At 40.1% G+C, this 17,637-nt stretch overlaps 2 protein-coding genes across 2 annotated transcripts; both read left to right on the forward strand.

Moving 5' to 3' along the window:
* Positions 1-4,620: 4,620 nt before the first annotated feature.
* Positions 4,621-7,860, forward strand: armc6 (armadillo repeat containing 6). The gene is made up of 7 exons (XM_080034345.1): positions 4,621-4,772; positions 5,532-5,617; positions 5,706-6,276; positions 6,370-6,515; positions 6,612-6,743; positions 6,895-7,032; positions 7,132-7,860. Exons 1-7 carry the CDS (start codon positions 4,652-4,654, stop codon positions 7,342-7,344), a joined length of 1,407 nt encoding a protein of 468 aa, XP_079890471.1. The 5' UTR covers positions 4,621-4,651; the 3' UTR covers positions 7,345-7,860.
* A 74-nt stretch (positions 7,861-7,934) lies between these two features.
* On the forward strand, positions 7,935-17,202 carry slc25a42 (solute carrier family 25 member 42). The gene is made up of 8 exons (XM_080034344.1): positions 7,935-8,435; positions 11,407-11,572; positions 12,344-12,455; positions 12,620-12,645; positions 12,810-12,976; positions 13,135-13,251; positions 13,369-13,520; positions 13,630-17,202. Exons 2-8 carry the CDS (start codon positions 11,492-11,494, stop codon positions 13,953-13,955), a joined length of 981 nt encoding a protein of 326 aa, XP_079890470.1. The 5' UTR covers positions 7,935-8,435; positions 11,407-11,491; the 3' UTR covers positions 13,956-17,202.
* Positions 17,203-17,637: the final 435 nt, after the last annotated feature.

Consider the following 17,637-nt stretch of genomic DNA (forward strand, 5'->3'; position numbering starts at 1 on the left):
ACTATTACAATGTTATCGGGTCATGTTCTTTAAAAAAAGAGAAAAGAAAAGTAGGCTGCATGAGCTGTGTAGTTCTGGGAGGGGATCTCCCACACATTGAATAACGAGGTGTTAAATGGGCTGCATGCGGCTGCATCTCATGTTCAGTACATGGTTCACACTAGGGAAATAATTTCACAGATCGATGTTTTTTGAAGTTAATATTTACGTCACGCCAATTTTATATTAGCCTAAAGCAAATTGTTTTGTCCAATAGTCCTCTGGGAACGTAATTTTGATGAGACAGGGTTGCAACATAGTGCGCATATTTATCGTTTCTCAATGCTGTTTTTAAAATATAGAGTAGACTTTTTTTATTTTATTTTTTTCGGGTTCCTATTGGCCATAATATTATTGGACGTTTTTTAAAATAATTGATTGTATATAGGCCTATATAATATAGTTTATGATAGGGCAAGTAATGCAATAGCCTATTAATAGGCCTAGTTTGTTGAAATGTAAAATTCTACGACTGAGATTCAGCAAACTAGCAAATGTAGGGTAACCTATTATAGCCTACTGCAGCTATAGGCTAATTTATTTTCTTAAACAACTTTGCCTCAACAAAGTCCAATGAAATGAAGACTGTTTCGTGTGTGTGTGTAATGGAATACATTTACCTAGCTGATTTTTTTTCTTTCTTTTATATAAGCTTGGAACAATCTCCCAGACAGTTAGAAACATGGTGCCTTTTGATCTGCAATCGAGCGCATGTCATAAAAAATTTTACCTTTTAAGACTTGCTCACTCTACTGACATTATTGAATAGCAAAAACACAGTGGATTCTGTGTTTTCAAATTTTGTATTTCTTGAGGAAACAGTCTTTGGTCAAATATCAATAGTACAGACCCTGCCAGGCAGAGTGCATATCAACCACTACATCCAGAAGTTTAGGTAAAATCATGGAATTTACGAAAACAGCAGATGGTTAATACATTAAGTTATCTTTTAGACCTGTTATTGACAACTGTGGACTTAAGTTTGACGCATGTAAAGCTGTTAAAAGAGAAAGGCTTTAATTAAAATGTTGAGGTTGAAAATTGCTCTCTTTCAAAATTTGATTTCAAGATAAACTCTCATGTTGAGCCTTAAAGAGTGAAGTTAAGTGTTCATTTGACCTCTTCAGGTAAAATGAACCTCTTTTTTAATGAATGCTATAATGCAGGTTACAGATTTATTCTCTTTTTTCTACTGTAAAAAACACTAATTGGTTGCCATTCATATCTGGTTACCATACAAATAAACACAAACTAAAATTATTCATGACTGAGTTGCACAATCCATCGCTATGTGGTAATGCATTATGTGGTAATGCAGGGTGCATGCAGGTGGGATATAAAACATCTGTACTGCATTATCCAAAGACAATTAAGCAACTTTGACATAAATGAATGCAGACTTCGCAGTGCCACCCTAAGCAAATTATCAAGTCTGTTCACAGATTTTCAAAAACAGAAACAGTTTTTGGAATGGTTGGCTGTGATGTAAAGTGCAGGATTTTCTTTTGTAATTTTTATTTATTTTTATTATTACTAAATGGGTAAAAAAGAAAGGCCAAAGCTCTGGTGTGCTTCTTCCAAGTAAGCACTCTATTTAATTCCGAAACTGTTACCGTTATCCAGACCACCTACTACTTCACTTCGACTCTCTGTTGTCTCATGTGATACACATGCTCAGTTGTTTAAATGTATATGTGGCGTCTTTCAATATTCACATCAAACAGCACTGCAGCACACAGTTTTAAAGGCTTGCGCTGTAAGAATAATGAATATATTGTAGTTTAGAAAAGAGTGTTTGATGTGGTAAGCAGGCCAAATGACAATGGGGGAAAATGCAATTCAAAACATTTACTGTAAAAAGCCAATACAATAAGTGAAATCCATTATGTAGGCTATTATAGTTACGGCTAGTTGTAGTTTGGTATGGCTGTGCGAGACTAGTATTGCAGTAATTATTTTCTATACCAGATAAAACATACTAGCAAAACCAGGAGTCTACACCGGTTATTTTATTATATATCCAATGTTAATCAACATTAGTGGGTAAATAACAATTACATCTGGTATAATGAAAATCATCATTGAATAAAGAAGTTATTTAAATACAGATGTATACCGCCATCATCTGGAATAAACTAGTAATACAGTGTGGGTAGAAAAAAGTAAAACTTACTCCAAATATTTTTACATGGAATATATAAAAACATGAATTTGTGCAAACTGGTATCCGTGGATCTTATTATTACTATTTTCTCCTCACTCCATGCAAAATGTGCACATCATATTAACACATATACCACGGTGTTTGGTGTTTTGTCCCCCCAACGGAGCCTTCAAGGCAGCGCTGGTAAGGGTTAGGGTGAAACGGCCTTCCAGGCAGTGCTGCCTTGAATTTTCTCTTGGGGGGACAAAAAACCATCAAGCCATACACCACAGTGAGAGTGAAATAGTAAAAACGTAAAAAACAGGTAAACTGAGCAAGTCGACTGGAGTGCAGTGTCCAGACTGAGTCACCTTTTTTGTAACATAATATGGGCTCAATGAGTGGGAGAAATCCATAGATTATTAAAATTCCCTGTGGAGAATCTGACCTCTTGTTTACAGGTGAACTGATTGATGTGGCGCTTAACTGATGAGGTTGTGTTTGGGGAGGCTGCAGGCTGCGATGTGGTCCTGCAGGAGCTACTGGGAAAAAGTTCTGGTGCATTTGAGCCGCTACGTGGGCGTCCATGGTGTTTCATCTTGCTTCATCCAGATCTGCTCATTAAAGATGGCAGTGAATACTGATCTAATGTAAACTTCCACTCCATCAGCATCAGGTGTAGAGCCGCAAACACAGGTTACAGCTTTGCATGGCAAGCAAGCTGCACATATTATATTAAAAAAAAATCTATAACGTGCAGAGAAGGATTAACAGCGTACCATTCATTTACTTAGTAAATACACAGCTCTGCACGGAGAGAAAATAACAACAAACGTATGTGAGATAATAAACATTTAAACACAGACCAATCTCACAGTCACAGTGTTTTTGAACATAAAAAATTATCTGTTTACCTTGTGTACTCCAAGGCCATGACTCTTGCATACTATTCTCCGACTCCCAGGAGATCACAGGCAGACACCAGAGACAAAATCACAATACATGAACATGTGAAATGAACTCCTGTTCCTAAGACATGTCATTTGTTCTTACTGCTAGCTGAAAAAGCAGTCTGCAGTGCCAGCAGGTCCACCAAGTCCTTGGAAATAGAATGCCAATAGATGACTTACCATAACAGGAAAACAACCAAACAATATCAGGGACAAAAATAATTTTATGCCCTAAAATGATAGCCTCATGTGTAATTAAAATGTGATGAAACCTCAACTTATTACATTATATTGTTATTACAGGGTGACAAGATGCTGGAGATGCATGCACCTACCTGTTGACAGTAGAACTCTGATAGAATACTCCCTCAAACTTCACATCTTCAAACTGTTATTGTCCCATTATCAGCTAATTAAGTGGCAAGATAAATCCATAACCTCTTTATAAAACATAGGCTATAATTTGAAATAGATGCACTGATGCTGAGGTTACATACCTTGTATTAGTTTGTATGCAATTTTCATACACAGAAAAGGATTCCTGCTGTCATAAAAAACCCTGTGAAGAAGAGAAAGGTATAAGTGTCAGCATCAAACTGAGCATGCATTTTGACATGAAGAAGCCCTCATAGCACCTCAGTCATTTGCGTGAATTGAATGTTAGCGCTCAGCCAACCAAAGGAACGACAACATCCGGTATTTCTTTCCAAGTGGAACCACAAGAAGAAATGTTTTGTAAGAAACAAAACATTATTTTTGTGTAATTGAGGTTATTTTAGTGACATGAAAATAAAAATATTTATACCTTCCTCTACTTTTTCAGGGTCATGGGATTTCACCACGGGGATATGCAATGACTAAAAGGCCTGCTTTATTGTTAGGGTGCAGTTGTCAAACTAAAACTCCCTCTGGTAAATGCTCTTTCGTGTCCGAATATATCCTCATGTAGCGTTTCCCTTTCCTTGATATGAAATACAAGCTAGCTACTGCATTTGTATTTTTTCTTACACATGTGAAGAAAATCTTCGTCTGCTGGTAAAATAGTCTCATAGTGGAACTAATATGTTGCAGTTTGTGTCCCCAACCGAGAATAAATATGAGCGGGACATTTTGCGGAAGTTGGTATTCACCAAACTTGTTACGCACAATTCACGCCCCGCGCTCGCTTGACGCTTGCTAGGAGCTGAATAGCCGACTACGAAAGTGCGTAAATCAACAGAGGTGCTCCGTTCATTCGTGACAGTAGAGCAGGCTGTCTGTCGCTGGGCGGTGGTGACAGTTAATTGACTTGACTTATATCTCACAAGACGATATTTTTATTAAGTTTTAAAAATCCTACAGATCAACAACGTTATTTAGGACTAGCTGTAGCTTTGACAGCAAGAGCAGACACAGTTCATATATCAGCTAACAATAGCTATTACTGTCTGTCAAGGATAAAACTACATCAGCGCGGTTGAATATCATCTTTTGATACACTTCATCATTTCATCAGAGCGGAGGGATCAACGCGTTGGAAATGGCGAAGCGGAGGATCACACAGGAGACCTTTGATGCTGCAGTCAGGGAGAACATGGAGGAGTTTGAGATGGCGTCTGAGGAGGCTCTGAGGGAGGCTGTGGAGCAGTTTGAGTCCCAAGGTAACGTTGCCAGAAAAAGCACAACGGCTTCTACTCATTAAACGTAGGCTAACAGCTTTGTTGTTTGATGATGATGGTGAGTTTGTATGTTGATTACGTTTAGTTATGATCTTTATATACAGATGCCAAAACAGGGGAAACATATCAAATGCCAAAAATGTGTAGGGGCCTGCCCTATAGCTATGTATGCTTTGCACTTCAAAAGGGAGGGACATCAGTTATGACCGAACTGCGAATGCTTCAGTCACTAAAACCTACTAAGTATTTTATTATGGCAGAGGAATGGTCTCCTGACACATCTCATTGAAGTCATGATGCCTGAGAGGATGAGTCCATTTTGGATAAATGGTCTGGAAATGTGTCTCTTTCCATTTGAGGAAATCTCTTTTGGCAATGTTATTTTTTTTTAAATGTTCTCTTATTCCAAAATGACAATAGCTATCTCATTTAAACTTTTGATAACGCTATGTGGCCTGACAATGTGTCATATGAAATATCTCTGTAGGTTTCCTCCACTTTAAAGTAGTCGGTCAATTTTTATTCATTCCATAGTAACCTGGAGCCTTCTGTCTTGAATAATGATCCACTTACTCTCACAAATGCATGCTTACTGACAGTACATTCTTGAGTTGTCAGTAGTTTCACCTGTATTTATCATAGATAGTAAATAATAGGTATTTATCTTTAATCCTTTCGGTATGTACTTCATATTTAGCGCTGTATCAATGCATTAACTCTTAATCTTATGTGTGGATGCAGGTGTGGACCTTACTTGTATAGTCAAAGCTGTAGCAGCTGTATCATCTGAAGACACACCAGAAGAGTCAACACATGAGGTCTTACAGGTAAAACTTGACTTATTTGGTGAAAAGGATGTGATTATTGCAGATGTACTCAAATCTCACCTATTTATTTTTAAAATTTCACCCACAGGCTTTGGATTCCCTTCGAATTGGGGATAACTCTGCCAGCGTTACGGAAGTGGAAGCAGACATGAAACGCTTCACGGAGCATTGCTTAGTTGGATTTGCCCAGAGGTTCCTGGCTGCCCAAAAGGACGCCTACCCCGTTATCCTCTCTCACTGCAAGAAGAGTGTGGAGGAGCCGGAAGCACTGGTGAACGCCCTGTCTGCTCTGGCTGCACTGACCAATGGACAGCCTGACCTGTTGGAGGCAGAGGGAAAGCAGTTATTTTTGGACGTCCTTAAGAAGCACCGGGAGGATCCTTCTGTGACGTGCGTGGCCGTGCGCACTGTCCGTCACTGCTGTTTGAAACATGAACAGAACAGACAGGATCTGGTGAAAGGCGGCGTCCTGCCTCTGCTGACCGGTGCCGTCACACAACACAGTGAAAGTGCCGCGCTGGTCAAGGAGGCCTCTGCAGCTCTCAGGGTCATGTGCTACGACGACGACATCAGAGCTACGTTTGGGAATGCTCACGAGCACGCCAAGAGTATTGTTCTGGAGCACAAAGGACTGAAGGTTTTAATTCAGGCTGCGAAAAGTAAGGCCATCTTATCACTGGGTTATGTCTGGGTGCAACGTTCTAATTTTTAATTCATGTAGTTCATTAATTTCTTGCGTTTCTCCCTCACAGCTCACTTCGAGGATACTTCTGTTCTGAGCGAGCTTTGTGCAACGTTGTCCCGTCTGGCGGTGAGGAACGAGTTCTGTCAAGACATCTGCGATCTGGGAGGATTGAAACTCATGATGACGCTGCTCGCAGACAGCTATGAGACAGCGGTAAATACTTCAAGAGAAGGGGATTCCAATACAAACAGTTTCAAGATTCAACTTCCATCATTTTTCTGCTCGCTCAAAGTTTTTTTCTTCTTGCAGGAGTTGGTTCGGCAGGTCCTCAGCGCTTTAAGAGCCTTAGCAGGAAACGACGACGTGAAAGATGCCGTGGTTAATGCTGGTGGAGTCCAGTACATTGTCATTGCCATGAACAGACACATGAACAACGCTGCTGTGAGTTAAAAGTCAAACCTGGTTGACTGTGGATCGGTTTCTAACATTTACCACAAATTTAGTATAAACATTGTGTTCTGTTGGATTTGTATTTTATTTAAGATACATTTAAAATATCCTAAGATTATGTTGACTTGACATTGTACTGTAGGTGTGTGAGCAGGGCTGTGGGTGCCTCTCTGTCCTCGCTTTGCGTAAACCCGAAAACTGCCAAGTCATCATGGAGAATGGTGGTGCATTGGCAGCTGTGCAGGCCATGAAGACACATACCAATTCGCTCAATGTGCAGGTATGAGGTCATTTGTAGTTAATAAGGCGTACTTGAAAGAAAAAGAGGCTCTGTGACGCTGACCACTCTATTCCCCTACTTTCTTTCTTTTATAAACAGAATCAGGCGTGTATGCTGATGAGAAACCTGGTTGCACGTATGCCTCAGTACAGCCAACCAATCCTGGACATGGGAGCTGAGGCCCTGATAGCCCAGGCGCTGCTGACCCATCAATACATTGCCGATGTGGGCAAAGCAGCACTCAGAGACCTGGGCTGCCAGGTGGAGCTCCGCGAGCTGTGGACCGGCGAACACGGAAGCCTCTCCTACTGAATGTAGAGGAGAGCCTCACTCAAGAACGCACATAGCTACATAGCTTAAGCAAGACATAGACTTGTACAGAATAGTTGTTGGTGTTGTAGAAAAGGCTCGCGAGCAGTGTAAACAACCACTTCTTTTTTTTTTTTTTTTTTTGTCAAGTTGTAAAAGTTTTGCTTACTCTCTATGCTTATATTGTGGACAGATTTTCTATTTGTTACAAATGTATGTAAAATAGTTTTTCTGTGCCATGGGTGAATATAAATGTATTTGCTGCCATGCTTTAACTGCACATTTTTGGGACTTATAGCCTTGTACTTTTTTTTTAAAATGTATTTTTTAGTTTATGTATGTTATTACAGTCTGAAACTGACACCTTTGATATTTTAGAACTACCACTAATACCACTCTGTACATTCTGTGTTAATATGATAAAGCTCACTGTGATGCTTCAGCTTTATCTTGCTGTGCGTCTGTGTGCAGTTATCATGATACACTGTTTGGGTGAGACCAGACTGTCACTGTATAAGGTTAGGACGGGTGAGACTGAGGATGAAGATACTCCAGTGTAAGCTACTTCACGTACAAGAAAAAAAATCCGTAGAAAACCAAAGTACCACTCTTTGCCAAATGTGTGTCCTGCTCACGCCCCTCTAACCGACCTATCCAAACGGGCCCCTCCTCACTCAGACTTCATTTCCCACAATGCACCCAATGCTCGTCCTTGTCAAACCCTCACTGTGGTCAAGCTAACGTTAACTGCCTCGGGTCGCTGACAGGAGTAGTAACGGCAAAAATATAACAGCATGGACGATGCCAGACACATAAAGTCACGGCAGTGCTCGTGAATTTAAGAAATGCGTGGTAGACAGTGTCTTCAACTCCGGGAGACATAGTTTATCAAGCCCCAGTTGTACTGTTAATATTTCAACAACGCTGTCGACGAGAGTAACATTAAGGTAAATGTAGCGTTAAGCTAACAGCTAGCTTACCTTACTTAACCTGCTACTTGGCTGACAGAATTTTGAAACAGCTCCAGAGCAACCTGCCAGCGACGTGAGACAACACACCGAGTGAGGAATATCAGCCGGTGGGACACTTGATAGGTGAGACCAATGTATTGTTTGTAACTAGTGACTGTGTTAGCTGACTGCAAAAGATGGCTCTATTTTGTTTAGTACACAAGTTACGACACGACCGGTGGGTGCACCGACCAGTGAGAAAGAAGGAGAAGCATTGAGGTTGTTCAATGAATGAACGTCTGCCTCTGTGTCAGCATTAGCACCTACAGCATAAATAATACTACATCATGCCAATTAAGTAGCAAGTAACATATTGAATAGTATGATGTTAATACAAAGTCTATTCCCTAATGCAACAAAACATGGAGGAGGACAAGGTGACACCTTCATGCTCAATCTAACGTATTTAATAAACAATTGGTCTGTGTATCAGCTGGAAGAGCTCTCTAGTGTGTGTGTAGCATGGATGATAACAGTGTATTGGATCATGGATGACAAGGGGAGATACAGTAAACAGACTTAGCAAGCAGTAAGGAACAATTGGGAGTGTTAAATGACACGCATGGGGAAGGAGTTGGGTAGGAGTGTACAGGGGACGCTTAAGGGGTTAAGTGCTCATTTGAGGATCTGGCTTGAAAAAGCTCCTGATGCCAATACTAGTTTCCCATGACCACCCAGTCTTTCATCAGACCCTCTGTTTGCTCTCTTGTCCCATGTCTTTCCCTAACTCTATCTCTCTCCTTCTTGGATTGCTAAACTCATTTTGATCTGATGATCCCAACTCTTTTCTTTGTCTATGATTATTTGATAAATAATTTTTAACGGTTAGTCATGGTCCTTGTCTTCAATCTGGATCAAGTTCATATTTGGTGAAGTTTTTAAAAGTAAAGATGCCATACTGGCTGCACTGTTGCTGTACCATGCATTGGAATAATCCAGTCTAGTGCTGCTGCAACTCCTAAAACATTATTGAGTAATTTAAAAAAAAAATAAACTTGACTGTGACAATTCCGTCAATTTCAATTAGGGATGGTTCTGATCCAATGCCGGTATCGGCTCCAATATAGCTGCAATGCAATCCACTACTGATATCTGACTGATATAATAAATAAGCGGTTATAGTTCTGATATGTTGAAAGCGCCTGAACTGATGAGCTGACACTGGCCTATAAAGCTGTCCAGTCCAGCCTGTCTTTCTCTCTCAGCTGCCCCATTGTCTCCCGGAGTGTTTTATTTCATGTCCTTTCACTGCTCTCTTTTTTTTTACAGCTTCTTTCACGTTCTTAAATTCCAAAGTGCTCAGCAACGTAACAACTGATATTTCGTTCAATCACTGTGCAAAAAGATTCAGAGAAAGTAACCAAATATACTACTCTGATAAAGAAGCCATATTTCAATTGGCTTTCCAAAACACTGTTACGCATTGGTCCTCAATGAAATAACCAACCCCCATAAGACTAGAAAAAAACCACCCAAATTCATCTCTGTGGTTCTCCTGGTTTGTCTGTGTTTCTGTGTGTGTTCCGGAGAATGCTAATTTTCACACACTTTTCAATCACTTTTTGTCAAAATCATTGAATATTTCCTCACAATCCTCCACAGTCCCATAGACACCCAGACAGGTAGCAGACTGTGAGGAGATTTGAACAAAAACTACTTAAAGAACCACTGAACTTGTGACCTTTGATGTAGCAGTGAAAGCGGGTAGAGCTAAAGGTTCAGTGAGTTCATGTCTGTGTGTTGCTGTGAGTGGCTGCCTATATGTTTTTATCTTTCTGGGTTTTGGGAGTACGTCTCGGCAGTAGCTGTACACCAGAGTTGAGCTTTGTGACTCCATTGTGGAGCACTGTGCAACTAGGTTTTAGTAATTATTGCTGTTTCCAGTGCTATTGAAATATGGCCTCTTGGCTAGAGTCTAGTTATTCAGTCTCCCTCTCAGGATATTTTAAGCAAAGTTCACCAGGGGTTAACTGTTAAAAATTGCTGAGCACTTTGGAATTGAATTACCTGACAAAAAGATGAAAGAAACTGTATAAATGGGCTGTGAAAAGACATTGTTTAAACCACACCAGGAGACCCTGGGGTAAGCTACCACAGACAAAGATGGAATCATTAAAGATTAAAATGAATTTATTTAAATATCCAAAAATGAAGACATTTAGAATAGGATACTACTATATTTTATATTTAACTACAGCAGAAACAGCCATGTTAACTATATTATAAACTCAATAATAGGGAATAATCATCCCTGGAACGGTTTATGATTAAAAAAAAAAAGATGAACAATAAGGGAAATCAGTCGGCATATTTGTCATATTTGGAACTGTGACTGTGCTTTTAGAGTCGAGTTGGTTTGAGCAATATGTGTAGCTGTGAAGTGTGCAGTTTTTAATAATCGAGCCATGGGGTTGAAGGTTGTGAGAATCTGTGATTTGTCCCGTAAAATGATTAGCCCATGTAAAAACATGCAGACGTCCTTGTTTGTGGAGGTAGTGAGTGATAAGTCAAGAATGTCTTTATGGTGCAAAGTAGCAACCCTATTAGCTGGTATGTTAACAAGGAAGGGCCTTCGGTGCTGTTCTGGTTAAGCTTTTCTCAGACTGTCACCTTTCACTTACAAGTCCTCATTCCTTCGAGAGATGTCTTTAGGGTGTGTCTTTATATAGCCCTCAAAGGTGTGGCAGTTGGTTAAAGGTAACTGGATTATTCTCCAGATAAATGTTTATTAGAAGTGTGGGGTGTATTTAAAGATAAACACCCTCTGCCATGCTGCCACAAGGACATGGCTACAACTAGAATAGACAGGTTCTCACGGGAATACTCTTGAATTCTTTGCTTCTCCTTTTTCTACATGATGAAGCTATACTCCTAAATGTAAAATCAAGCTATCCTAATTCGCTCAGGGTTTGAATGAAAATTCCTCATAGTCAGAGCAAGAAGATTATAAGCTGTGCCATCAGATCTCTTGTCAGTTGTTTTATATTTAGACTAAATTTGAACCTACAAGTGACCTCCGAGTATCTGAAGTGACCTCTCTCCTGCTCCTCCGTAGCTGTCTGCGCCTGGTGTCGCTGCCTCCAGCCTGTGGTTGAATTGATGAGCGGCTCATCAGAGACGGCCGTGCGCAGTCCTCGGGAATGGGGAGTGGAGTCCAGGAACAACAGGCATCACTCGCACAGGCCGAAGTGCTGCCACTGGCTTCCCCCAGTCAGACAGAGGTGGGTGTAGCTCTATAGACCTGATCCATCCTTCGACTCAAAAATCAAACCAGAATGGTCCAAACGCTGCTCAATTGACAGTGAATACTGGAACAACTCCTGGGACATCATAGCTTTCGTTGTGTTTTTCTAGTTTGGTTCAATTATCTGAAAGAAAATCTTTAAAACATTTATACGTCACTTGCAATGTCAAACAGAATGCAAAGTCACTCAAGTATACGTGTATCACTTATTTTAAAGATTTCCTTAGCTTTTCTTTCCTTTTTATTTTATGTTATGTTTAACCTACCATGTTCTTTTTAATGTGTGTGTGTTTAGTTCTTGTCAAGGGAACTTGACACACAAAGTGGGCAATAGCTGAATTATTATTTAATATGAAGAAAATATGTTTCATTGTCCAGTAATCTTCAAAAGTAGAATCGCAGACAGCATCCTGATGCTTTTTCAGTGTCTGTTTTTTATCTGTGTACAATCTTTATTTGAAGTAAACTCAGTTGCGCTGAGTTTAGTCTAGTCTCTCCTAGTGGCTCTGCCTTATTGTGTGTGAAAGAGATGAACTGAGCTAAGCTTAATAGCTTCATTGCCTCTTCTTTCAGGGACATCTGGTCCCATTCCTGTGACTTGGTTAGTCACATGGCATCCTTATATAACCCCAGTTTAATGATCAACACCTTTACAAACATAACTTGGTTCACGCAGGGACGCCGTTTTTACAGGAATCACTCTGTTCTTGTTTGTGACTATAAATGTGATTCCTCCATCGCTGTGCAGGACCTGAAGCCCACTCGGTCTGTTTTCAAATCGCTCTTCTCCGGAGCTTTAGCAGGAGCTGTGGCCAAGACAGCTGTCGCCCCATTGGACAGGACGAAAATCATCTTCCAAGGTAAGTCCGATGCTCTGCTGACCTACAAGTGGCAACTGTTTTTAGCTTAGAAATGACTCCCATAGATGCCATCGAAAAAAAATCTAAAACGAATTAATGCGATGACTTAGGAGCAGCACAGTACATACATGTTATATGAATTCCATATGTGTTTTGTTTTTCAGTGTCCTCAAAAAGATTCTCTGCCAAGGTTCGTTTGATCACATATTAACTGTCAGATTCTTGGTCAAATTGCTTGTTTAAGCTATATTCAAATACTAGTTTACACAGGAACCGGTTTAACACAACTACATCTTCACCAATACAAACTGAGCATGTGTGTGTGTGGTTTAATGAGTACACACTGGATTCCAGGAGGCCTACAGGTTGATCTACCGCACCTACCTGAAAGATGGCTTCTTCAGTCTATGGAGGGGGAACTCTGCCACCATGGTGCGAGTCATCCCATACGCTGCCATCCAGTTCTGTGCTCACGAGGAGTACAAGGAGCTGCTGGGAGGATACTACGGCTTTCAGGGGAGGTAAGTGTTAGATGATACTAGGAGACCTACTACTCAAGTCTGTTGGCACATGAATAGACTTTTATAAACTCATTCAAGATTTTTTCTTTGTCATGTAGATTTATTTAAAAAAAAGTGCAAGACTGATAGGAATACATGTGGTCTTCTCTTTGTTCCAGCGTCCTACCTCCATTTCCAAGGTTACTGGCGGGGTCTCTGGCTGGTATCACGGCAGCCATGCTGACCTATCCTTTGGACATGGTGCGAGCTAGGATGGCTGTAACGCCAAAGGAAATGTAAAGTTGTCTTCAGCTGCTTACACACAGACCTCACTGGGTAGTTTAACACCATATTCCCACTGACAATAGCACTGTAGCAAACTAACACATGTTCATGTTGCCTCTGCTGTTTAGGTACAGCAACATTATGCATGTGTTTGTGCGGATATCCAGAGAAGAGGGCCTGAAGACGTTGTATCGAGGCTTTGCTCCCACCATACTGGGTGTCATGCCCTATGCTGGTCTCAGCTTCTTTACCTATGAGACACTGAAGAAAGTACATTTAGGTAATGCACTGCCAAGTCTGTGTTTGTCTGCGTATTTACCTATAACCTTCACACCTTAGGTTTTTGTTGCATATGTTAAACCTGTTTACTTTACACTTCTCTCCCATAGAGCGCAGTGGGCGCCCGCAGCCCTACTCCTACGAGCGTCTGGCGTTTGGAGCTTGTGCTGGTCTGATTGGCCAGTCGGCATCTTACCCTCTGGATGTGGTGCGACGGCGCATGCAGACAGCGGGGGTCACGGGCCACACGTACAGCACCATCCTGGGCACCATGAGGGAGATTGTGTCTGAGGAGGGCCTGATCCGTGGACTCTACAAAGGGCTCAGCATGAACTGGGTCAAGGGGCCCATTGCGGTGGGGATCAGCTTCACCACCTTTGACCTGACTCAGATTCTCCTGAGGAAGTTGCATCAGATGGGCTACACACCTAGATAGAAGCCAGACACAGGGAGGGAAATGGGATATGGAGAGATCCCCCTTACACCCTGTGAAGAGAAACCAAGGGAGTGAGAGAGTGACGAGTGTGTCTTGCAAACGCACACTGGCTCAGGATGCGCGGGTAATATGAACTAACGTATTCTCTCGCTTTATATGTGTGCAACAGGAGGAAGCGCAGCTCCTGTAGGCATGAGATTGGTTGGACGGTACTGAGTACCTGTACACACTGTTATCATGTACATCAAAGTGCAATATGCTCGGTGATTTTATATACGTGTACACACAAGTCAGAATGCTCCACTCCAGGTTGTGCAGGGCTGTGAGTGTAATTGTCGACTGGAGAGTTCAGAGTTCACACATACTTGTGTGTCATGCTTAAAACTGACACCTTCCAATGCAATTCTGGTTGCCACTCATCAACTATAAAATGTGTTTGATTAATTAGAGTAAAATATGCCCCCTTGAGATTTATTTTGTTGTGAGTGAGTTTGTTTTAAGGGATTATACCAAAGGTTAGGATTTGAGCTAGTGACAGATTATATGATGTAAGTAGTATAGTAGTATATTAGTATATAAAAGCACAAACCTATGACTTTATAGCAGAAATCTTTCCCAGCACAGAGGTAACAGTGATGTTACTTCCGTTATTGGCAAGTTCTTTGTTTGAACTATTGAATATATTGAAATCACTGAGACCAGTGTATTTTTGTGGAGCTCCTACAAATTTAATTGACATACTTTTATTTTTAGTTCAGCAGTGCAGACAGCAGACAGATGAGCTATATTTTTTGCCAGTGCCAAAAGACGAGAAAAGAAGTATTAACCGTGGCGCGTCCATAAAATTAGTTTTTTTCGATTCACTGTATTCATTGGGATTTTAAAACATTGCAAGCTGTGATAGTTGCTGATTTATTAGGCTCTGCTATGTCACTGGTAATGGACACACAGACAGTCACATAAACAGTATTCAAATGTTGTTCTTCCATTCACTGTCGGGTCCACAGCTGCAGGGTGTTCTGTTTCAAACTTGGCAGGACGCTAGTTCAGATTACGACATAGAAATAACTTCACAACAAAGAAGGATTTCTCTTTTTTAGCACATTGTAGAGCTGTAGCAATGCTAATGAACTAGCTCGACTTGAAATATGCGCACAGCTTTTGAAGAGATCTCAGATAGTTTGACTTCTTTAAACAGGCATCACTGGTTACATTGTAAGTATTCTCTCTATTGTAATTTACCTCAGCACATAAGCAAATGTTCATCAAGTTCTCACATATCAATGTTTTACGTTGATTATTGTGAAGAATTGGACTAGTTTTTTTTATTTTTATTTGACCGTATGTGAGACGGATTCTGCAGTGATTCAAACTTTCAAGTCTTTGGGAGTGATAACAGTATCTATACTTAGAGCAGACATACCGAGGCAAGATGGTTGAGCTGAGTGAACAGCTGGGTGCAGTGCCAAGTGGAACAAAGGGCAGCAAAGTGTCACCTTCACCCCAACAAATGCAGTGTTATTTCCCAAACGGGCGTGAGAAAAAAAGAAAGAAAGAAAACTAAGAAACTCTATAAACAAAATCCTTTACATTGTTTTGGGGGGGATGGGCTAACCTATCTAATTTTGGCGTATCTAATATTTTTGGATAATAATCAAGTTTTGCTCATAAAGCAACTGTTTTGCATTAATGAATCTCTAATTGGCTAATGTTACATTTTGTCACTGTAAAATCAAATGGCCGACTACCAACATTTGAATTGATACATTTGGTAAATTGATCAATGATACAGTGATTATTTCAGTCGTAGTTCATCATCATTCTCTTCATCTTCAACCGCTTATCCGAAATCGGGTCGATTCAGTCGTAGTTATTATTTTTAATTTACTAATGCAAATGGTGATACCTTCATTTTTGCTAGACTTTTTGATATTTTTAGTCTAAAATTCTGAACAGAGAATAAGTGAAGAGAATGAGATTGAGTATGTATTCGTTGTGGACACTCGCTGTTCTGGTCTGGAAATGTTTTGGTCGTTACCAAAAAGTGTCTCAACGTCCATTCCTATCAAGTTGGCTACTGAACTTACACCAACATTCATTAAAGTCCATCCTCCCCTGACATGCCTCTATCTCACCACCATCATTTCATCCACCTCTTATCTGTCTGCTCACAGATGATGTGATGGTTTTCCTCTTTTGTCCAGATATTTTGCTGATCAGCAAACGGTGGAAAATCAAGATGCACTGGGGTTGAGAGCACAACAGTAGATGTAAGTTTAGTCTTTTCATTTGTTATCGTTGCTCCTACAGAAATGATGTGGAGCTGAGTGAATATCAATGACCTGCACATGTTCTGAGCTGAAGACTGGAGGAATGCTGCGTAGTAGAAAGTACACAGTAACTGAACTTTGACTCCTAAGTGCCTAGCGAAGATTAGTAAAGTTTTTACTATGACTGAGCTACTTCTGCTAACCCTTTTGAGGGTTGCTTCCATTTTCTAGCCTTTGCTTCAGTCTTGAAGCTACAAATATTTAAACAGGCAGCAGATTGGTTGGAAGTTCCTCTGTGACTGAATTTATTAACTTCAGGTCCAGTTTTTGTATGGGATTTTTCTAAAACATATAAGCTGCCTTGCAGGGTTTTGTCCTTTGCTCCCTAACAGACTCGACCAATTTATTTTAACCAGTCTAGGACTTATTTTAGGAATGGAGGAAGAATTTTAAATTACATTTAATGTTTTGTTGTACCCTGATTTCATTGGAATAATTGAACAGTATTGTTATGTTATTTTCTTCCTACTGATCTGCCTTTTAGATCAGAGTACTTGGGTAATTACTACATGAAATACACTATGATTGGTAGAGTTGACAAATATCCCCCAGACAATCATGAAATGCCAAACAATTGTATGTTTTTTTTGAGAACCTGACAGTGGTTTAATGAAGAAGGTACATAAACACTACAACGGCAAACTCTGGTAAAATATGTGATTTTATTAGCATTTTGCATATTATTTGTAAAAGCAAATTGTTTTAACCCTCACGGACAATGTTACTGTGTTTGCATGTGACAACAGATCATCTTGTGATATTTTATGTTACAGTGCAGCAGTGATGCGACAACCGTTTTGTAAATCCCAGTGATTTGTGCCAACTGAATGTAAACATAACTACTAATACCACACCCTTTGACCAGTCTTTAGTGATGATGGTGTATCCGTAGGGAAGTTTTGAAATATCAAATAAAACTGGATGTTGACAGACGAACCGTTTGTTTTTCCTGTTCTTGAATGATTTCGCCTACTTTTGGCAATGGATTAAAACTCTGTATGAATAAATATATAAATATGTTCAGTGTGGTATTCAAGAGCACTTCGCATTAACACCTTACACCCAGTATAAGACATCCCTTGTGTCATTCTTTTAAATTAAAATATAAAACTTTATTTTATTTTATACATAGAGCCCCAAATGCCAAGTAAGAAAAAAACATGATAAAGGTGAAATGAATTAGAAATGTTCTTAAGCAGAGTGGCTGATCTCGACGGATAAACACCCAAAGCAGAAAGAGTATATGGAAACATTTCTTATTAATTATAAGGCCTGTTAAGCATTGAGGGCCTAAAGTGAATTGTAACTCTCTGAATAAATACATCAAATTAAATCATGAATAACTAAATGAA

This window comes from Ammodytes marinus (assembly GCF_949987685.1).
Source record: "Ammodytes marinus genome assembly, chromosome: 9".
Taxonomy (NCBI): Eukaryota; Metazoa; Chordata; class Actinopteri; order Uranoscopiformes; family Ammodytidae; genus Ammodytes; species Ammodytes marinus.